This window comes from Terrapene carolina, unplaced genomic scaffold, assembly GCF_002925995.2.
Source record: "Terrapene carolina triunguis isolate 2854851 unplaced genomic scaffold, T_m_triunguis-2.0 Scaffold22, whole genome shotgun sequence".
Taxonomy (NCBI): Eukaryota; Metazoa; Chordata; order Testudines; family Emydidae; genus Terrapene; species Terrapene triunguis.
The window spans coordinates 15941876-15965570 of NW_020664373.1; the positions used below are offsets into that span (position 1 = coordinate 15941876).

Below are 23695 nucleotides of genomic sequence, written 5' to 3' on the forward strand. Positions count from 1 at the left end.
TCCTGCCAGGGCGGACGAAGAGCTCGCAGCTAAAATCCTCCAGCGAGCCTGGTGGAGTCACATCAACAGGAGGCTGTTCAGGCTGCTAACACACACCATCCGGGCCGCGGTATGCTCCTCCGGAAAAACCCTGCCCGTCCGCGCTGTAAACTACCCAGGGCTTTGCTACGGGGGGAACCTTACCAGCACAACTCTACCAGTGCCTGGGATACTGCTGGGGCAGTTACACCACTCCAGCTTCCTAGGGGGAGACACTTCTTGTGGAATGAGCTCAGAAAGCAGTAAAACCAAATTGAAAAAAAAAGACCCTCAAGGAGTTACACTGGTATAACTGGTGGTATAGTAATATCTTAACAGTTATGTTGGTAAATTCTCTAACAGTGCATTAAATAACCATAAATTATCTTCTCCAGGGTAATGCAGTTAGGGTGAAAGTCACTCCTGTGCAAATAGCCAGCACAAAGTCTATGCACCCTTTAAAGCCCATTAATCCCTCAGAAGTGTTCTGGCCCTCTTCACAGGGGTGCACAACTGTTTGCTGTAAACTTCACATAGTCCCTATTGATCTATCCAGGCATAGGATGTCAATAATTGCTGTCGTTTTTAGAGTAAACATGTGCTGTCCATAAAAAGGCCTACAGTACGTAAGAAATTGCTGTTTATGAAGGCTTCCAGTTTCCCAAATATGGATCTAACTGCTCTTACACCAGTTTTTTCTCAAAGAGAAACCAGCCTGATGTATCACTGTGCCACTGTCCAATTAGAAGCACCAAATACAAATGGTGATTGCCACAGTCTCTTCTCCTTGCTTATAATTCATGGCTCCATTTTATCACATAAACACATCAGAGGAATAATTACATATGCTCAGGAAGATCCCCCCTACTCTGCCAAAGGTGGAATGGGCTCCTGACTGATCCATCCCTTCTGAAGAGGAAAGTAGTATTTCCTGGAGAAGTACCAGTACCCAGGTCCAAATTAACCAGCAGGCACAAAAGGTTTGGCCTTAAGACCCTGAATTCCAGTGGAGCCCTACGCTAGAGTGATGAAACCCCTCAGCTGTAGCTTTTGGAGTTAGGGTAGTATCACTCTTCTGAATCTGCTATGCAGGCAAGCAGACAGGCTAGCTCCTATCTTCTTGGACAGTTCTCCACATTCTTTGCTCTTACTGTCTGTGTGTCTTACACTGAGCAGAGCAAATATTAGAGTGGATTCAGAAAAGCTGTTTTTCCTCCTGCAATAATGTCACTCCATTGAATGGAATAAAAGGCAAGAGACATAGGGAGGTGTTCAGAGAATGGGGTGGAGGGAGAGATTGTTGATAGTTTAAGAGCAGACGAAAGACAGACGGAGAAGGAAAGAAGATGAGCAACTAAACAGTTCGGGGATTTAGTAAAAGGGAGGAGCTAAAATTGTATGTGAGATGTATTTCCTAATATTTGTTGTTCTTATTGAAAACTACCTTGGTTTTTTTGTAGTGCAAAGATGAGAAAATAAAACTCATAACATTGGAAAGAAAGGGCAAAAAGATAACTTCAGTAGAGAAAAGAGTAACATTGGGTAAAAGAATAAAATGAGTAATAAAAAAGAAACAATATTGCAATTCTATAGTAACTGCCATTTAAGAATTTCAAAGCACTTTAAAATATTAATTAACACTCAACTCCCATGTGAAACAGGTGTGGGGTGTATTATTATAGGAACCAAAACTGCTCAATTTTACTGAATAATGCCTGCATCTGTTTCAGGAGCATTGCATTACATATGAGATTATGAGGAGAGTGAGTCCTTTAGAAGCTGAACTTATAAAAGATCCTAGTATGCAGTGTAAAGTCAGATTCAGGTAAAGTAGGCATATTTGTTTATTCAACCTAGCATATATGATGACTTTTTCTAAAGTTAACCAAAAGTGCCATCAATTGTTTTTATTATAGTGTCACACTAGCAATGTTAGAGTTGATAGGGCATGTTGTTTTAGGTCCCTAAGTTCAGTAATACTCAAATACCTTTTGGGCTAATATTTCTCATGTATTTTTACCTCACAGGTGAGTATTTTTGGAAAGTTTGATAAAGTTTTACTTGTTCATCTTAAAGTCACTGAAGCACGGAGTGGGGGAAATGATTTTTTTGTTTGTTTGCTTTGCTTTTTTGGGATGGGGCATTATTTTTGCAATACAGTAGAACCTCAGAGTTATGAACACCTTGGGAATAGAGGTTGTTCATAACTCTAAACAAAACATTATGGTTGTTCCTTCAAAAGTTTGCAAGTGAACATTGACTTAACACAGCTTTGAAAATTTACTATGCAGAAGAAAAATGCTGCTTTTAATCATCTTAATTTAAATGAAACAAGCACAGAAACAGTTTCCTTACCTGATCAAATCTTTTTTTAATCTTTCCCTTTATTTTTTTAGTAGTTTACGTTTAACAAAGTACTGTACTGTATTTGCCCTTTTTTTTTTTTTTTTCTGCCTGATTGCGTACTTCCAGTTCCAAATTAGGTGTGTGGTTGACTGATCAGTTCGTAACTTTGGTATTCATAACTCTGAGGTTCTACTGGAAGTGATTGTTTTTCTTGTTTTCTAAAAACTGGAATTTTTTGATATGTGGTGATTAACTTTTCATATTGAAAGCCAGACAGGTAAGTAGTCCTATGTATAGTAGAAAAATTTCAGATACTTTTATTGCACACCATAAGCTATGTTTTCTTTTTAAAAATGCAAACTTACTATGGACTTGGATCTCATCTAGAATTAGTGCTCAATACATGCCTGAGGAAATGTAATTTAGAAATAAAATTATCTATTTTGCATACACATACCATTATTTTTGCTATTTTTCTTTTTTACAACACACCAACATGCAGCACTCCAGATATAAATATATATTTTTAGACATTCAAATAAACATACTGGGCATAAGTTGTGCCCTGTGTGGAAACTGACATTGAGGGAGGAAGCTGGTGGTATTTGCAGTTTTCACTACTACGTCCATAGCTTCAGGCAGAAGAGAGCAGCTTTAAATTGCAGCCAGGCTTCCACAGAGAGCCTTTCCCCAGTGAAGCCTGACCAGGGGATGAGCTGAATCAGCATATTCACTAGCTGCATTGTTCATGTCCCTTCTCTGGCTAGTCTGCACTAACCAAGTACAGGTACCTTAACAAAGGGGTATGATGGATACCTTGCATTTCTGCAACTCCCATGCCCTCTGGGCAGACTTACTGCCTCCAATTGCTCTGCATACAAAATCTGAATCTCGTATTGTTTATTCATTGTGTGATCAATCAAACAAATGCATTTGATTTGAGTTTGTCCTTTAAAAAAATTAATTAAATGCTAAATGCAAATAGCCATGAATTTCCAGACTTGTTTCTACATTTAAATAAGACGTTTTAAAAGAATTATTGTGTTTAACAATTTTTAAACTGTCAGCATTTCAATTATATTATTCCATTTTGGCAGGAATTAAGATTCCAATCCTGCAATTTACAACACGTAGGTGGGCTGACTAAGGTTGCTAGGCATCCAGTTTTCGACCAGAATGCTTAGTTGAAAACGGACCCTGGCGGCTCCTGTCAGCACAGCTGACCAGACTGCTAAAAGTCCAGTTGACTGCAGGCCAGCAGCGGGGCAGGCAGACTCCATGCCCAGCTCCGCAGGGCTCCTGGGAAGCAGCTGGCATGTCCCTCCAGCTCCTAGGCAGAGGGGTAATCAGGGGGCTCTGCGCGCTACCCCCACCCGCAGGCACTGCCCCGAGCACGGTTCCACAGCTCCCATTGGAGCTGCCGCTTCGTGGGAGCACCTGAGGTCAGCACCACCCGGAGCCCGCACCCTGAACTCCCTCCCACACCCCAATCTCCTGTCCTAGCCCTGAGCCCCCTCCTGCACTCTGAACCCCTCAGCCCCAGCCCAGAGCCCCTCCTGCACCCCAAACTCCTCATCCCTGGCCCCACTCCAGAGCTGCACCCCCAGCCGGAGCTCTCACCCCTTCCTGCACCCTAACCTTCTGCCCCAGCCAGGAAACCCCCTCCCACACTCCAAACCCCTCGACTCCAGCCCCCCAAGCCCCTCATTCCCGGCCCTGTTACTAGTTTGGAAGGGATTCCAGGGATGATTTTTTTTAACGTATTAGTCTGTTTTAAATTTATATAAAGAACTAAACGCAGCTAAAGCACACTTTACAAAAACACACTGGGGTCATGTTCTCTTCATAAAATACATATGTGACCATCCATGTTCATGCATTAGATTGTCTCATGAATTTGGGCAGCTGCAAGATTCAGATACAAAAAGAGAGTTAAGATACCATGATTTGGTATTTCCATACTGTCTAAAGTATAGGGTTGGTTTTTTTTTTAAATGTTTACCACAACTTCACATTTCCTATCTTTTCAATAAGGAATCTGCTCTTTATAGTGCCAGATAGTTAACTTTGTTCCTTGTTTCTTTAGATTTGCTGGTCATGAGTTTCCACCTTTCATTGTGTTTAAGATTTTTCACCATACTGGAGGCCAAGGCAGCAAGTACATAAGTGGAAAAAGAACAATAAGTCCAGCAAGTGAGGTGACTTACTGGATGTTTGTGTGATCATTTTCTCTTCACTTCATCTATACCTTGGCTCTGAATTTTATTTTGTAAAATCCTATAACATCTTTATCCTCAGTCACACATATTTCCAATTCTAACAAGCAACCGCTTCATTCATTAAACAACATTACTTTTGTTAGCAAAGAAACAATGATTCTTTCTTCATAGTACACAAAAACTCTTTGTATATCTATGCCCATATTCTCTATTTGGATTAATTTATTTCTAGGAAATTTAGTCACTATAGGCACTGTTCTGTATAGCTGTCTTTCACAATTCTTTTGTCATTCAGTTCTGCCTTTATTTAAATAGACATTAAAACTATATTTTTAGGCCCCTGAAATTAGTTACGTCAAAAGATTTGTTTTTATAAATTTGCTGAACAGGATTCCATTAACCTTGTTCTTTTGACAGGTTATCCTTCCAGTGATGATGTACTTAAAAACAAAATCACAACTTCCGATGCATTGAACAATAAGTTCTATTCTATATAGATTTCTATACTATGCTCATCTCTGTAGTATACAAATGCCTATAAAGATAAGCTGTGCGCACTTAGATTATAAGCTCTTTAGGGTCTGGATCGCCTTTTTGTTCTGCGTTTGAAAATTGCTTAGCACAGTGGGCTCCTGGTCCATGACGGTGCTACAATAATACTAATAATAATAATACAGTGTTTTTCTTCTTCAAGCATTCAAGCAAGTCCACACTCTAATGTATGTTATTCCTGTAATACAAGAAGCAAAAATTATTTTGGACCAAAACAAGAAGACTCCTGTAGCAATTGTGTGGTGCAGGTTGGGTTTCAAGCTGGATTTCTGAAAGCACATACTAGTATTTTTTTTCTTTAAAACTGCCTATTCTTTATTGACTGTAGTGTCTTGAATAAAGGAGGTTTTAAATACGTACCAGGTACAGCAAACATTTTTTACTTAGTGTATTAGACCCTTTGATTGTAGGAGAATCATAATGTGAAGAATGCTTCAATAATCTTCACCTATTCTCTCACCACTTTCTTCTGTTTCCTTGGAAATTCAACAAGGCAGCTAGTAGAAGAATGCAGACAATGAGAATGGTACAGATTTGCCATGTATCTGCCAACCCTTTGGAAAGTATGTAGTGCATGACAAATCCTTGAGGGAGATTTGACAAGCCTGCTGCAGCTGGTTGAACTGTATAACAAAATGGCAAATGGAATTCAATGTTAATAAATGTGAAGTAGTGCACACTGGAGAAAACAATTTAAATAGGGATTTCCGACCTTTCACATCAATACCCTTATCACTGTACTATGGGAAATTCTTATGTGGATCTGTCTCAATCTCTCTTATTAAAGCCATTCCACTTGGTATTAAGTATGCATTGGGCCAGAAAAATAGAGTGAGGATGACTCTATAGTCCTGTGGTTAGGCAGTCATCTGAGAGGTGGGAACCTCTTCTCATCAGGCAGAGAGGGAGTTGAAGTGGGGTCTCCCACATCCCAGGTGAGTACCCTAACCACTGGTTATAACTAATGATTATAAGGGCAGCTGCTGCCTCCTCTCTCTCCCCTCCCAAGTGTTTTGTGTGGAATTAGGCATGCTCTGAACACACCTACTGGATCAGACCCTACAAGCAAAAGGTGGGAGAATGCCTATGGTTAGGTGGCAGTAGAGCAGGGGTTTTGTGGATCTGGGACTTGGGTTCTTAACTCCCTTTGTAGATCTGGGATTGTCTACTTTATAAACATCAACTGTCAGAATCTTGGATCACCCTTGGCCTCAGAGCAGGCTGCTCACCTAGCTTTCCAGTTAGAAGAAACACACTGCCATGGTGGATACCAAACTAGAGGAAATAGTTTAAGAACACAAAATGACCACACTGGTGTTTCAAAAATGATGGAGTAAAGAAGAGTCCCATAAACTGCCTAAATTGGTCTGTAAGCACTATCCTAAAAATCCAAATTGTTAATTTCTGCAGTATTTCACTTTCAGATACAGTAGTATATTTTACAGAAGTTCTGTCATTGCATCAGTGCTGCTTGATACAGTTTACTGCATCATGACATTACACCTCATTTGATATGATATGTCTTAATATATTTATAGCACAGCATGATAAGTCAGAAATGCAAGTGGTCAGTACCTACTGATCTTCCAACCTATTCAGTTTAGCTTATATTTAACATGAGTAAGAACATCTTTATATTTTAAGCAAAGAGGCCCGTTTTTTAGGTTTATTCCACCCAGGTAAGGAAAAAGTTGCTGTGTCAATATAGTGTTATTGACTAATTCAGTCACTCATGAATGAATATAATTTCCTTTTTGTGAAATGAAGGAGGGTGGCAGCTTTGCAAGAAAGAATTTTTCTGGTGTTTGCATGTAGCTTTCATTTTTAATTTTTAAAAAATTATTCTTAATTCCATCACGTTTGGTGGCTGCTGTGGAGGCAGTTCCTCAGCACTCTTACAACAGAAAAATTGGGTATGGCCAAAACAATTATTTTTATATATAATAACTTTACCTTTCTTATAACATCTTTAATACCAAGAGATCCTAGTAATTATACACCATTGAAATACAGACATTTCTGTATCAGAGGGATGTTAAAGTTCTAATGTCTACTCCAAAGTACTAATGTGTTAAAGCTGTTTGAAAAAGTTTGCAACATTTAGAAGAATCCATTTTTTTATATTGGCAAAGTGGGGTTTTTTTATATTCAAAGAGACAGATCCTTAGCTGATCTGTCATAGCTCCATTGACTTCAATAGCACTATAACAAGTTATACAAGTTGAGGATGTGGAGCAAAATCTTCTGAATCAATGCTAAACAGAGTCTCAAACTTAAGCAACCACCACCCTTAGACAAAAATCAGACTTGACAAATTTCAGCCACAGAGATGAAGGTTTTAAAAAGCTGTAAACATCTGAAGAAGACCCTAACTACAGATCTTGTTGCCCATTCCAGCAATAATGCTGTCAGAGGGATGAGGAGGCAAATGTAACTGTCATTGTGAAAGCTTATATGAATGAAATAAGAGTTAATTAGATGCTGAGTAATTAACTTTTAATTTTCCATCTAAAAGGTAAATCCTAGATTAGTTACCTGGTGCATCTGGGGGAAGCAGCTGTGTCACTAAGCATTATTTTCAAATTTGTAACTGAAATTGTTTCACCATTATGCTGACCACTATTTTCTCATTGTTTACTTGCATTCCTCTGACTGTCTGTATCCATTTGTTGTCTCTTGTCTTATACTTAAATTGTAAGCTGGCTGGGACAGGCTTTTCTGTTTGTACAGCACCTAGCACAATGGCATTCTTGGTCCGTGACTAGAGCTTCTAGGTGCGACAATTGTATAAATAATAGTATTAATAATGCAGAGTTAGTGGACAATCCATCTCCAATTGCTGTGAGCTTTCTGTGTACTAATTAGAATGCCTTGTTTATTTTATTTTTTTTGTTGAGCACTGGGATTTCAGGAGGATTAAGACTTTTCCCTGAGTTGAAGTATGAGGACTCTAGGAATTTTGTGTGTGGTTTTTTTTTTGGTTTTTTAGCTACAGCATATTTCCTGTTTTTTATAGGCAGCAGCTGATGCTTGCAAGTTGATGGGACATCGGAAATATTATGATCAAATGATATGGGATGAACTTCAGTACCAAAACCACAAAATAATAGACGAAATAGATGTTGCTACAGTGAAAGATTACATGCAAGTAAGAAATGTTTTCAAATATTTTCTTACAGGTTTTGGTAATAAAAAAAAAACTTCTTTTGAGGAAAAAAGATTATGATATGATCTAAAATATAGATAGTGAGTATGACTGCAAGACTAAAATTTAAAGACCTAATTCTCAACAGCTTACACGTTGTGCAGCCATTTATATCAGCTCAAAATGAGTGTAAAGGGTACCTCAAGCACTTCCGTGTGAATGCAGAAATCTGATTTGGTAGCGTTTTACATCCACCTTGAACCGATGTAAATGACTACAAATTACAAGGCAGCGGAGAATGAAGCCCTATGATTGTGAAGCTCCAGAGAAGTTATTGAAGTTGTATGGATTAATTCCTATAATGTGTATTGTCAGGGTTACACAAGGATGGTAGAAATCTTTAAAAGATCAATCTGATAACAGTGATACTCTTTAAATGGAAAAAGTGAGAAGAGAATCAGTACCTTTTTTTTTTTTTTTTTTTAGACCAGTGTTAGTATATTGATTTTGATGGAATTACAGCTGATTTACAGTGGTATAAGTGAGAGAAGAATCATCACCAAGAAGTGCTGATGCTTGAGTAGTGCAGTGAAACCTTTTCTGGTTAATTCCTATATTTAAAAAATTAGGGCCAAATCCTGGATGACTGGCTATGCCACCCAGATTTAGGAAGGACGGTGACACATAAAGATGGCTATAAACAATACTCTAATTTCAAGTAATTATTTGTTACTATAGAGCAGTGAAGGAACTCAGGCTATTAATGTACATATGCATATTTTTGTGATCAGTTTAAATTTAGTGATTTTATTATAATTATATGTATATTTATGTAATAGAGGTAGATACAGATATCCAGAGAACAGATATCATCGTATTATAGGAATTTTAAAGCAGAGTAGGTCATTTCAGGGGTTCCAACCATTTGATTTACTCTGAATAAGGTTTTCTTTAATGTGCAAGTTCATCATTAAAATGATTAATGAGGACGAGAAAATATGAATAGGGGAGACTTGGGACCTCAATAAAATGAATTAGGTTTATTGCAAGCATTTTATAAATTAATATTATTATTTTGTGGCCTTATAGTATATCAGTAACCTGGATGAGACCCCAGCATACTTTGGTGGCAGGGATAACTGCTGGAGAAAATTGTCTCTGGAAAACTTTCCCAGGACAATAATAATGTATGACATAATGGATTATGCACAGTCTGGGACACTGTCAAACCGACTTAAGGAGAAACTGACATTTCTGCTCCTGAAGCCACAGAATGAAGAGCTACGGCATGATCAACTCATGACTGTTTCTCGAGCCAGGTAAAAAAAAATACCCAACAACTTATCCACAATAACAAGCTTAATTTTTATTTTGAATTTCTATACTTTGTACTTTATTTTAAGGATCTCAAAATACGTATTAATTAATGTTTACAAAACACCAGTGGTAAAATTATCCCCATTTTACAGATGGGTAAACTGGCACAGAGGAGTTTAGTGACTTGCCAAAGTTCATACACTAAGTCAGTATGGAGTCAAGGATAGAACCTAGGAGATACTCCTAGTGCTTTGCGTTATCCACTAAATAATATTGTCTTAGGGATTGTCCAACAAGTCAACATTTTAATTTTTAGTAGAAAAAGATTTGCATTATCATTTACTGGCAATATAACAACAAATATGTACCACAAATCTCAACATATAGTGGAGAAAATTGGATTTTCTTTTATATTCCTATTTAAACTACTGCTACCATTTTGTAACTTTTGCCATTAAACATCAATGTGTTTCTCACTAACACATACTGGGAAATAATTAGTGTCAATGCCAAGGGGCTGGCATGTCTTGATATTCTCTTTTAAATCACAAATCTACTTGATTTTAAAAGAGGCCTTACTCCAAATCTTTTCTCTAAGTATGTTCACTGAAATGGAAAACACAACACTGAGTCATGTCATTCTTGCGTTGATTGTCAGCACATCTTTTTTTAAACTTCCTTTTCTGGTCTTTTTAAAGTTAACTGATTTTTTTCAGTTTTTTTCATTTTAATTAAAGGAATATTGTCAAAATTGGCAGGCCTCTGCCTGTCCCCTAGAAAAAGTTACGTTCTCAGCTATATTACTGTATTGACAGCCATGAACTATGAAGTCATCTGTTCAACCAGTAGTTCACAGCATAGGTGTAGGCCAGGGGTTGGCAATCTTTCAGAAGTGGTGTGCCGAGTCTTCATTTATTCACTCTAATTTAAGGTTTCGCGTGCCAGTAATACATTTTAATGTTTTAGAAGGTCTCTTTCTATAAGTCTATAATATATAACTAAACTATTGTTGTATGTTAAGTAAATAAGGTTTTTAAAATGTTTAAGAAGCTTCATTTAAAATTAAATTAAAATGCAGAGCTCCCCAGCCTGGTGACCAGGACCCGGGCAGTGTGAGTGCCACTGAAAATCAGCTTGTGTGCTGCCTTTGGCATGCGTGCCATAGGTTGCCTACCCCTGGTGTAGGCAGTGATCATGCAAACTTCCCTGTGATTCCCCACCAATATACCTCAAGTATTTCGAAGGGACCATGTCTACTAGGTGAAATGGTAGTTGGATTTCTATTCCCATTCAGCTGTCATTTTTATTTACGTTGTGGCAGCACCCTGTATGCTTAGCTGCTTCCCCCAACACAGATGACGACAGTCTCTGCACTGCAGAGTTTATAATCTAAAATTATAAAGGCAGATGAAGGGTGAAAGAAATCCATATGTCATGCAAGCAAAGTAATCCACCTGATGACAGACACACATCTAACTAGTCACGGTTTTATTTTGACACTTTTGTTTAGTTAAGTGCATTACATTCTTGGTCTCCCACCTCCTTATTTTTAGTCCACAGCAATCCCCAGCTTTAATTCCAGAGTTCTTATGCCACTCCCTCCCTGCATTCAACACCTTTCCTTTGCATAATTGAATAGCTCACTTACAAGGTACATAGATTGTTGACACTGCTAGCCAGGGTGTCAATTAGTGCTACAACTGGTAATTTTCTAATGTGGTCATCTGTGTATTAATAATTAGAATGAGATCACATAGCCCACTGAACAGCTTTCTGTTCATGGCAACTGGCAACCATGTAGTCCAACTCCTTGTGAAGGTCAAGGGAGTCTTAGACTATGTCTATATGGTCCCACAGTTTGGAGCACGGGGCTGTGAATTACAACATCCACTAGCGCAGTGGTTCTCAACCTTTGTTTTCGCGGACCACTTGAAAATTGCTGAGGGTCTCAGCGGACCACTTAATGATCTTTCCAAATGTTGTTTGTACCGTTAGCTAACTATTGTAAAGCGCGCTGGATAAAAGCTCTATATAAAAAAAAACTTTAATAATAATTAACGGTTTTTTGTTCTACAAATAAAAGCACACAACTCATTTCGATATCAGCAGTCTTACCTTTCTAATGCGATGGCTGTGCCCTCTTTCTCCCGCTGTGGCAGCCCCGGAACTGGGGCTGGGAAGGAGGGGGGTCTCCCCCACCGTGACAGCCACTGAGCTGGGCTGGGAAGGAGAGGGGTCTCTCTCCCGCCACAACAGCCACAGAGGTGAGGCTGGGAAAGGAGGGTCATCTCTCCCCGGAGCCCTGGAGCTGGGGAAAGTCACCTCTTTCTCTGGCCGCTGCAGCCCTGCAGGTCCCAAATTCGCCCCACCCCCTCTTCTCACCCCACTGCCCCCTCCCACCTACGCCCTATTCCCCCCGAAAGCCACCCCCTTACATGTGCATCTTCTCCAGGGTCCAGGCACCTAATTAATGAAGCCATGCCTGCATGGTTCCACTAATTAGGTGGGTGGTCCTTCATTCCCTCATGTGCGGCCGCCCAGGCACGCACCTTAGAACTATCCGCAGAACACCTGAATGGAGCTCGCGGACCCCAGTGGTCCGCGGACCACAGTTTGAGAACCTCCACACTAGTGTGTTGTGCTGTAACTCCCCCATGTGGCTGCTGGTGGCGCAAACTAAAAGATATCTAGTTCATGTTAACATATTCCTCTAAGGACTAAGTGAATGCGAACCAGGACTAAGGCCTGGTCTACACTATGACTTTAATTCGGATTTAGCAGCGTTAAATCGAATTAACCCTGCACCCGTCCACACAACAAAGCCATATATTTCAAAATAAAGGGCTCTTAAAATCGATTTCTGTACTCCACCCCGACGAGCGGAGTAGCGCCAAAATCAATATTGTAATTTCGAATTAGGGTTAGTGTGGCCGCAATTCGATGGTATTGGCCTCTGGGAGCTATCCCACAGTGCACCATTGTGACCGCTCTGGACAGCAATCTGAACTCGGATGCACTGGCCAGGTAGACAGGAAAAGCCCCGCGAACATTTGAATTTTATTTCCTGTTTGCCCAGCGTGGAGAGCACAGGTGACCACAGATAGCTCATCAGCACAGGTAACCATGCAGGCCAATAATCGAAAAAGAGCACCAGCATGGACCGTATGGGAGGTACTGGATCTGATCGCTATATGGGGAGAGGATTCAGTGCTAGCAGAACTTTGTTCGAAAAGACGAAATGCCAAAACTTTTGAAAAAATCTCCAAGGGCATGATGGAGAGAGGCCACAATAGGGACTCAGATCAGTGCCGCGTGAAAGTCAAGGAGCTCAGACAAGCCTATCAAAAAACAAAGGAGGCAAACGGTCGTTCCGGGTCAGAGCCGCGGACATGCTGCTTCTACGCCGAGCTGCATGCAATTCTAGGGGAGGCTGCCACCACTACCCCACCTCTGACCGTTGATTCCGAGGCGGGGGTAATCTCATCAGCCACACCTGAGGATTCTGCGGACGAGGAAGAGGAGGAGGAGGACGAGCTTGCGGAGAGCACACAGCACTCCGTTCTCCCCAACATCCAGGATCTTTTTCTCAGCCTGACTGAAGTACCCTCCCAAGCCAGTATCCAAGACCATGACCCAGTGGAAGGGACCTCAGGTGAATTTACCTTTTAAAATATAAAACTTGTTTTAAAAGCAAGCGTTTTTTAATTATTACTTTGCCCTGAGGACTTGGGATGCATTCGCGGCCAGTACAGCTATTGGAAAAGTCTGTTAACTTGTCTGGGGATGGAGCGGAAATCCTCCAGGGACATCTCCATGAAGCTCTCCTGGAGGTACTCCAAAAGCCTTGCCACAAGGTTTCTGGGCAGTGCAGCCTTATTCCGTCCTCCATGGTAGGACACTTGACCACGCCATGCTAGTAGCAAGTAATCTGGTATCATTGCATGACAAAGCCTGGCAGCGTATGGTCCCGGTGTTTGCTGGCATTCAAGCAACATCCGTTCTTTATCTCGCTGTGTAATCCTCAGGAGAGTAATATCGCTCATGGTAACCTGGTTGAAATATGGGAATTTAATTAAGGGGATAGAGGTGGCCGTTCCTACTGGGCTGTTTGCCTGTGGCTAAAAAGAAATCCTTCCCTGCAGTTAGCCAAGTGCAAGGGGGGGGGGGGGAATTGGCCCTGAGCTTTTCGCGTTTGGCTAGCAGGGATCTTCCCTGATACCAGCCACGCGGTGGGGGTAGGGATAAAGCGATCATCCAGAGAATTGGATGGGGGGGAGGGTTAGTTTGTTTTCTGCTGCTGAAGGTTAATAGGAAAACCGCAGCACTCAACGGGCTTTGCTTGGTATGTGGGAAAGGAGGGTGCAGAAGCCGAAAGACAGTGGCTTACCATGGCCACATGCAAGCCGAATTCTGTTGCCCGGACCTGCGTCTGTGATCTCTAGCAGCAAAGCCACAGGCACTCAATATTAAGAGGCAAAATGCGACCTTGCACAGAAATCACATGTGCTATGTAATGTGAATAGTGTTGGTCACCATGAAAGAGTATAAGCATTGTTCTGTAAAATGTATCTTTTTAAAAAATTCTCTCCTTTTTTCCCTCCCTCCAGCAGCTGCAAATTTTTCAAGCCTCCCTCCTCCGTCCCGAAGGCTATCTCAGATAAGGCGGCGTAGAAAGAGGACGCGAGACGAGATGTTCACGGAAATAATGGAATGCACCCGCAATGAAAGAGCTCATTTGAATGAGTGGAAGGACGCGGTTTCAAAGTATAGGAAAGATGCCAGTGAACGTGAGGACAGGAGGGACCAACGTGAGGACAGGAGGGACCAACGTGAGGAGAGGAGAGATGCTCGAGATGAGAGGTGGCGGCAGGAAGATCAGAGGAGGCAGGATGCAACGCTGGGGCTGCTGCGTGAGCAAACAGACATGCTCCGGCGTCTGGTGGAGCTTCAGGAACGGCAGCAGGATAACAGAGTGCCGCTACAGCCCCTGTATAACCCCCCTCACCATGTTCCATAGCCTCCTCACCCAGACGTGTAAGAACGCGGAGGGGGAGGCTCCGTGCACCCTCCCATTCCACCCCAGTGGACAGCCCAAGCAAAAGGCTGTAATTTTTTTAACCTTTTTTTAGTGGCCTTTTCCTTCCTGCCGATCCTCCTCCCAAACCCCACCCGGGTTCTCTCCCTCTTTTCATAATCAATTAATAAAGAATAAATGATTTTTCAACGATAGTGACTTTATTTCCTTTGAAAGCAAGCTGTGATCGAAGGGGGAGGGTGGGTTCCTTACAGAGAATGAGTCAATACAGGGGGCGGGTTTTCATGAAGGAAAAACAAACAGAAATTTCACACTGTAGCCTGGCCAGTCATGAAACTGGTTTTCAAAGCGTCTCTGATGCGCAGCGCTTCCTGGTGTGTTCTTCTAATCGTCCTGGTGTCTGGCTGCACGTAATCAGCAGCCAGGCGATTTGCCTCAGCCTCCCACCCCGCCATAAAGGTTTCCCCCTTACTTTCACAGAGATTGTGGAGTACACAGCAAGCAGCAATAACAATGGGGATATCAGTAACGATCGCCAGCGACCTTTTAAACGTCCAAACGCACATTCTACCACCATTCTGCACTTGCTCAGCCTGTAGTTGAACAGCTCCTGACTCCTGTCCAGGCTGCCTGTGTATGGCTTCATGAGCCATGGCATTAAAGGGTAGGCTGGGTCCCCAAGAATAACTATTGGCATTTCAACATCCCCAACGGTTATTTTCTGGTCCGGGAAGTAAGTCCCTTGCTGCAGCCGCTTAAACAGAGTAGTGTTCCTGAAGACGCGAGCGTCATGAACCCTTCCCGGCCAGCCCACGTTGATGTTGGTGAAACGTCCCTTGTGATCCACAAGTGCTTGCAGCACCATTGAAAAGTACCCCTTGTGGTTTATGTACTGGGTACCCTGGTGCTCCGGTGCCAAGATAAGGATATGGGTTCCATCTATCGCCCCACCACAGTTAGGGAATCCCATTGCAGCAAAGCCATCCACTATGACCTGCACATTTCCCAGCGTCACTACCTTTCGTAGCAGCAGCTCAGTGATTGCTTTGGCTACTTGCATCTCAGCAGCCCCCACAGTAGATTTGCCCGCTCCAAATTGATTCCCGACTGACCGGTAGCTGTCTGGCGTTGCAAGCTTTCACAGAGCTATCGCCACTCGCTTCTCAACTGTGAGGGCGGCTCTCATCTTGGTATTCTGGTGCTTCAGGGCAGGGGACAGTAAGTCTCGAAGTTCCATGAAAGTGCCCTTACGCATGCGAAAGTTTCGCAGTCAGTGGGAATCGTCCCACACCTGCAACACTATGCGGTCCCACCAGTCTGTGCTTGTTTCCCGGGCCCAGAATCGGCGTTCCACGGATAGAACCTGCCCCATTAACAACATGATCTCCAAAGCACCGGGGCCCGCGGTTTGAGAGAATTCTGTGTCCATGTCCATGTCCTCATCACTCTTGTCGCTGCGCTGCCGTCGCCGCCTCCTCCTTGCCTCTTTTTTTTGGTCCTGGTTCAGCATAAACTGCACGAGAATGCGCGAGGTATTTACAATGTTCATGACTGCTGTCTTGAGCTGAGCGGGCTCCATGTTTGCCGTGGTATGGAGTCTGCAGTGTTCACCCAGGAAAAAAGGTGCAAAATGGTTGTCTGCCATTGCTTTCATGGAGGGAGGGGTGAGGCTGTACCCAGAACCACCTGCGACAATGTTTTTTGCCCCATCAGGCACTGGGATCTCAACCCAGAATTCCAATGGGTGGGGGAGACTGCGGGAACTATGGGATAACTACCCACAGTGCAACGCTCTGGAAATCGACGCTAGCCCCGGTACATGGACGCACACCGCCGAATTAATGTGCTTAGTGTGGCCGCATACATTCGACTTTATACAATTTGTTTCCAAAATTCAAATTCTGTAAATTCGGATTAATCCCGTAGTGTAGACATACCCTAAGTGAATGCGAACTAGGTACGCATTAACACCAGGATGTATATCAGGGGAGTTACAGCACAATGTGCTATTGCGTGCTGCAATCCACACCCCCTTAGTCTGAACTGCAGAGCTGTGTAGACAAGCCCTTAACGTGTAGTGGAGTTGGATCAAGCTGCTTCTTTGGATTTGAATTTACAGCATAGCTGAGAGGCTCTGCATCCCATTAGCAGCCTCTCGAGTCATCCAGTGTGTCATGGTTATCTTTTTAATTTCATAAAAATACAATTTAAAAAATCATTTTCAAAATCAAAACTATCCCTCAATAGTTTGTTTCCTAGGAAGAGGAAAATTGAATATTACTTTTAAACAAATCATAAACATAAATATGTTGATTGTGTTAGGCACTCACTGATATAACAATCTACACTGGAAATGCATACACACACTTAAATAGATGATGGTGCCTGCAAGTCTATCCATTTCTGCTCTCTCATTTAAGAAAGCAATCCTTTCTTTACTATTAAGTGCTACCTTTTATATGACTATGTAACTTTAGGCTGGATTACCATGTTCATGTTACTTTTGACTTTGAGTTTGACTTTCATGTCTTTTTTTTAGAAATTTTTGCTAGTGCATATATATATATATATATATACTCTGCTCTCTCAAGGATTTGAATATGTTGGCTATTACATTTTTATATAATACTAAAAGTGTGAGTGCCCTACAGACAACTAGTTTCCGCTGAAAAGAGTTTACATTCTAAAACCCAGATTATAAAAATACTGTACTTATTCTCATGCTTAACTTTAAGCATGGGAAGAGTTACATGGAAGTCAATGGAACTACTCCCATGCTTAAAGTTAAGCATGTGTTTAAGTGTTTGCAAGTTTGGGACCTAAATAAATACATCTAGAGAATGGATGGGGAATGTCACAGCAATGATTGTTTCCATCTGTCTAACTGGTTCCATGATACTTTGTTTGTTGTTGTTATCATCAGTTAACATTTCCTTGAGAGGTGGGCTAGGGTTTATAGGCCTTGTTAACTAAATTTGTTTTAAGGTGGTCACCTTGGAGGAGGAGAGGATTGAGGCATGACAGAATAGGCTAGAAAAGGAGTTTTAGTCATCAGGGGCATGTGGAAGAAGGTACAGAGATGAGAGTAGGAAAAGGAAACAAAGGGTTGTTAATCATGTGACTTGGGCAGAAACACGAGTGAGCTAAAGGAAATGAGCAGACAGGTAGGTAATGGGGTTGCCAACTTTCTGATTGCAGAAAACTGAACATCCTTCTCCTGCCCCCTTCCTCAAGGCCCCGCCCCTACCCCACCCTTTCTCCAAGGTGCCGCCCCCTGGTTCACTCCATCTCCTCTCCCTCCATCACTCGCTCTCCCCCACCCTTGCTCACTCGCATGGATCGGGTTGAGGGAAGGGGTATGGGCTCTGGGCTGGGGATGCAGGCTCTGGGGTTGGGCCAGAAATGAGGGGCTCAGAGTGCGGGAGGAGGCTCCAGGCTGGGACAGGGGGTTGGAGTGTGGGGGAGTTAGGGCTCTGCCTGGGGGTGCGGGCTCTGGGGTGGGGCTGAGGGGCTTGGGGTGCAGGAGGAGGCTGGGCCGATGGGTTCAGAGTGTGGGAGGGGGTGCGGGCTCTGGGAGTGAGTTTGGGCGCAGGAGGGGGATCAGGGCTGGGGCAAGAGGTTGGGGTGCAGGAGGACATTCAGGGTGTGGGCTCTGGGTGGCGCTTACCTCAGGCGGCTCCTGGAAGTGGCCAGCATGTCCCACAGGTGCGGCCAGGTGGCTCTGCACGCTGCCTCCGTCTGCAGGCACCGCCCCCATAGCTCCCATTGGCCATGGTTCCCAGCCAATGGGAGCTGTGGAGCTGGCACTGCGGGCAGGGGCAGCACGTGGAGCCTCCCTGGCCGCCACTGTACCTAGGGACCGCAGGGCCGCTTCCAGGAGCCGTGCAGAGCTAAGGCAGGCAGGAAGTCTGCCTTATCCCCACTGCGCCACTGACCAGACTTTTAGCAGCCCGGTCAGCAAGGCTGACCAGAGCCCCCAGGGCATTCCGGTTGAAAACCAGTCTCCTGGCAACCCTAGTAGGTAAAAGCTAAATTATGAAGAAACAGTAGTGCTATACTTCCATTTGTATCACAACCCTGATTTTTAAATAAAGTTTCTCTCCTAATTTTAACAAAACTGAACTAACATGGCCTGAATACATTTGTGTGCTTCTCGGGTTTTTTAAGGAAAGTTTGGTGGTAGACAAAGTGTTGGAGATATAGGAGAGCTTGAAAAACTAGAGGTATTTATCTTTTTGCAAAATGGTGTGGTTTTATGTTTTGTTTTGGTACCTTAACTCCAAGAAAGGTAAGCTAGTTCTAGAAACTCAAGTTTGAAGTATTTGGGTATGTCTACACTGCAGAGAAAAAACCCTGGTACTGACTCTCAGAGCCTGGGTCAGTTGACTCAGGCATGCAGAGCTTTTGCTGTGGGGTTGAAAATAGCTGTGTAGACATTCCTGCTCAAGCTGGAGTCTGAGCTCTGAGACCTTCTCCCCTCTCAGGGTTTCAGAGCCTCGGTTCTAGCCCAAGTGGGATTGTCTACACTGCTATTTTTAGCCCCACAGCCTGAGTCCTGCAAGCCCAAGTCAATTGACCTGGCCTCTGACACTCAGCGCTGTGGGTTTTTCTTTGCAGTGTAGACATACTGCTTCAGTGTAGGCTTCAGTGAGCCCTGAGGCTTCTGACTGTTTTTTTGGAAAGACTATTTAGTTAGGCACAGTCTGCAAAATTGTAACCTCTGTGAGGTCTGGAACATAGCCACAAGAGAGGAACCTTAGAGGCCAGGAGAGGGGATAGTGAGGAAGATCTGTGTGTCAGAAACAACATAATTGCCAGATTGCCTGATGCACCCATTATACCATCTTTAAGGTCTGATGTGTGCACTCCGATCTCATGCAAGCTGTGTCTGGGGACACTAATACCTCTGGGCTCTGCTATGCGGAAGGATTATGGGATGTACTAAGAGAAGTGGGGCTCCTGATATAAAGAAAGGATTCTGAGGATTTAGAACTAAAATAGAATTTTCTATTTTTTAAACATATTCTAACCATTTTTTCCTGAAATAATGGATATGGCTTCATAACTTGCATTCATGTATGTGGTCTAGGAGGTTTTGGTTTTTTTAAATCTTTCATTGGTTTAAGCATTCAGCATTGCAGATCTGACATAACTTTCAAGATGTTTCATATTTAGGTTCTTTACATAATGCTCACATTTTCTAGGTCTCCTACACCTTGTCCTCCAACAGCCACCTCTTCATCTAGGTCTTATCAACCCTCTTCACTGCCTAGACCCTCAGTGCGTCGCTCTCGCCAAGCTCGACAGAAAGTAGCAAAAATGAAAAGAGTTCATGCACTTGAAAAAGAAAGAGAGGTAAATCAATCATTAATGATACAAAATAGAAAATGCACTGAACGTTTTTTCAGGCGAATACTCTACCAAGTCTGTACTGGAAATACTCATTGGCCTGCAATTATAGGCAGGTACCCAAGCAGCATGGGGGAGAAAGCCCGCTAATTCAAATGCAGCCTGGACAAAAAACAGACCTAAGGCATTGCAGGGACTAAAGGCTGGGAGCTGTAGGGAGGTGAGGCAGGCAGAAGAAAATCTGATCAGGAGCGGGAGGTGGGACTGATAGGGCAAAGAGACTGGGAAATAATGGCATAGGAGAAAGTAGAGAGAGATGTGACAAGCAGCCAGGATGCAGGGGGAGATCTGGGCCTAGCTGGATAAAGATACTGAACCAAGGAGCTGTGGGAGGAGAGGACACATTAGATGAGAAGGGCAGGAAGGGAGACTGGAACTGGGAGCCAGTAGAGAGACAACGTGGGCAGGCAACTCGAGGCTGGGGAGGCAGAGAGAGACAAGTCAAGGAGGAGGGAGGAACTGGGACTGGCTGGGCAAGGAGCCGCTGGCAAGAAGCCTGGAGGGGCGAGACTAGGACTAGGAGTAGAAATCTGAGGATGGAGGCTGGGAAGATTAGGTTAAGAGAATAGGACTGGGATGAGGAGCTATGGTGGGGTAGAGAAAGAACTGGGAGAGTGGTTGGAGGGATGGGGCGGAATGGGTCAAGCTGGTGAGGGGAATGGGCAGAAGAGTCTGTACCCGTAGAGCACACTTACCTCCAGAATCTGGACTGGAACCCAAGATTTCTGAGCCTCAACATTCCTCTGCTGTCAGCAAATATCTGTGAAATTCAGCGACAAAATGTCCAATTCTCTTCTAATCCCAGCACCCTCTAGTGCTGGTCCTAATAGAGGATAAAAAACCTACTATTGCTATCGGTTACTCAGCTCAAATGGCAGAGGTCTTTGCTATGGATCTAAGGTTTCAACCCTGCAGCTGTCAGTATAATGTCACCTAATGGAATTGCTGATTTTTTCTGTTTGTTTTTTTAGACATCTAGGAAATTATATACACAAGAGCTATGCTGAAATATTATGTCCAGCACACAAAAGTTAGGAAATGTCAGAATTAAAGTTGCCTGTGAAACCTTAATACACCTCTGTGTGTGTATGCAGTGTGATATAGTATTGAGCTACATGATCACACATATTTTCCACAGGACCCTAGCCTCATTCCTTGCATATGATGGACAGTAGTATCTTTAACTCAGTGGTTAGAGTGGTCACCTGCAGTGTGGAAGATGTGGGTTCATATCTCTGCTCCACATAAAGCAGAAGAGATATTGGAGCCTGGGTCTCCTAATCCTGGGTGAATGCTCTAACCACAAATCTACAGCTTAGAACAATTTGTGACTCTAGCCCTTCATTTCCTTTTGCTCTTATGAAAAAGGTTAAAAATACCCGAAGTGTTTCACTTTGAAGCAAACAAAAAAAACCCAACATTTCATTCAACCCAATTTTTTCCCCAACTAGTTGGAGTCATGAAATTTAAAAAAAAAAAAAAAATTAAGTAAAACCCAAACCAAAAAATTTATTCAAAACACAAAAAAAAAAAAAAAAAAAATCTGTTATTCACCCAGCTCTAATCAAAAGTCTTTCCAGCTCTTCATCATCCTTGCTTATAGCCTTCCCTCCTGACTCACAGTCCTTTGCAGACCTCCTAGCTTGGACTTCTCACCCAGTAAGCTCCTCAGTTAAGTAACAGTGACAAATACTAACAGTTAGAAATAGCAAATCTATTAAACAACAAGGAGGCCGGTGGCACCTTAAAGACTAACAGAAGGTGCCACCGGACTCCTTGTTGTTTTTGTGGATACAGACTAACACGGCTATCCCCTGATATAAATCTCTAAGGTAATGGATAGCAACAACTGAACAGACATACTAATATTTCCTTTATTTCTTAAAACTTAAATACACTTAAATATTTCTTTCAACAGTGGTGTCCAAAACCTTTTAAACGTATCTGTCCTAACATTCATACTCTGAATTAGTAACTGCAACACAATCCTGTCACAGAATTAGCTCCTCTAGATTTGAAAAATGCATGTCTTGGCTTTGCTTTGCATTCATGTAACAGTGAGAAATAGCAAATCTCTAATGTTGAGTTCTGTTTGGTGTATCTGAATTTACTACAAAGCTATATAATGTGATCTGTAGTAGACAATTCTTCCTGCTTTGATATAATAGTGTGTATAATGTTGTTCAGGAACAGAAATTGGATGTTACAAATAGAAGCCACTTCACTGAACATCAAGAAACTATAACTGCACCAATTGAAGACCTTGAGGAGCATTCTGTCTTTTCAGATGAAGAGTGGGAGCATGAGGCAGCTAAATTGTATGCCTGGTCTCAGGCGTTATCTCTTGAAGACATTGGAGAATATTCGCTCACACCTAATTTCTGAATTTTAATAATGGTTATTTCACATTAGCAGTAGTGGTAAACAGAAAACATTTTCAAATCTTTTCTACCCTGCTGTAAATATGTTGCAAATTTTAATCATAGAGAACATGGATTACATACATATAATTGCTTTCACCTTGGCTGTAACAGATTTAGAATTTGAGCTACGGACAGGTTATCTGTGAACATTGTATATTTTGTGTACAATGTATGATTACAGTAATTGTTTTGCTGTGCCATTGTTTATTTCATTTTCATTATGGAATAGTACTAGCTACTTAATGGTGAAGATTGCATCCCACAATAAGCTCAATTTCCAGCCTCTGCTCCCTACTTCCCAAAATGAAACCAGTCTGCCTGAAAATTCACGTGCAGCATTTCATTCCGGGGTAGAATTTTTCTGGGAAGGTTGAAATGAAATACTAACAGCAATTTTAAAGTTATAGGGCCAGATACAGGGCCATATTAAGGTTCTTTTGAACAGCTCTGGGAACAAAGCAACTTAAAACCATCTTAATCAATTATATGAAGATTCTACCAGCAAAGGACAATCCCCAGATGATGTGGAGCCAGCAAGCTAGCTTTGTGTCACAGTTTGCTGGTACTCTCAATGGACATGTCCATGCCCTTTTTCTCGATGAAGAAAGTGCGAAAATGTATAGAATGAATACAACTTTACCCTAAAATTTTATTCCATTTGAAACTTGGACACTTTTTAATTAAACAAAAAATATATAAAATCAACAGGCTATTTCCATTGCAGAACAAGACTGGGCAAAACTACGGTTAGGTGAGTGATGTAAATTTAGTGACTTTTTTTGGTAAGGTGTAGAATTCCTGTAAAGAAAGAAGGGGTTGTTTATTTTGATTTTTAAGTGCTACCTGAACTGCACTAAAACGTACTTCCTGAATGTTTTTTGTTGGCAAATTTAGTTTACTTAACTGTACCTAGAGCTCAGTCTTGTTCCTGTTGGCTTCAGTGGGTATAGTATTGAGCCAATTAAGCCCAATCCAACTCCACTAGGAATCATTGGAGAAATTCACACTCAGTTCACTGGGAGTTGGATCTAGTTCCATGCGGTTTAAGAACATAAGGATTTGTTCAATTAAAAGCTGAAGTTCAATTTCACCAACACCTGTTTTCTCCTCTTGAGTACTGTTTTACAGTGTTTGGGTAACCTGTCACGAAAAACAGCAAGGACAAAAATTATGGATACTTGGATAGTGAGAAGCATGCCTCCCATACTTCACAACTGGCACCAAATGAACA

General features: G+C 42.3%; 1 protein-coding gene across 1 annotated transcript; it reads left to right on the top strand.

Moving 5' to 3' along the window:
• Positions 1-581: 581 nt before the first annotated feature.
• LOC112104475 (putative uncharacterized protein CXorf58) lies at positions 582-23695 on the top strand. Its single transcript, XM_029910731.1, has 8 exons — positions 582-608; positions 1479-1550; positions 1749-1843; positions 4451-4562; positions 8152-8283; positions 9370-9599; positions 19837-19987; positions 22229-23695. The coding sequence occupies exons 1-8, from the start codon at positions 582-584 to the stop codon at positions 22424-22426; spliced, it is 1017 nt and encodes a 338-aa protein (XP_029766591.1). The 3' UTR covers positions 22427-23695.

What these genes read in the sequence shown, in the direction of transcription:
- LOC112104475 (XM_029910731.1), top strand. Translation starts at nt 582, where the DNA reads ATGTCAATAATTGCTGTCGTTTTTAGA. An exon ending in TAACTTCAGTAGAGAAAAGA is followed by an intron (nt 1,551 to 1,748) that starts GTAACATTGGGT and finishes CATCTGTTTCAG; the next exon opens with GAGCATTGCATTACATATGA. An exon ending in ATGACTGTTTCTCGAGCCAG is followed by an intron (nt 9,600 to 19,836) that starts GTAAAAAAAAAT and finishes CACATTTTCTAG; the next exon opens with GTCTCCTACACCTTGTCCTC.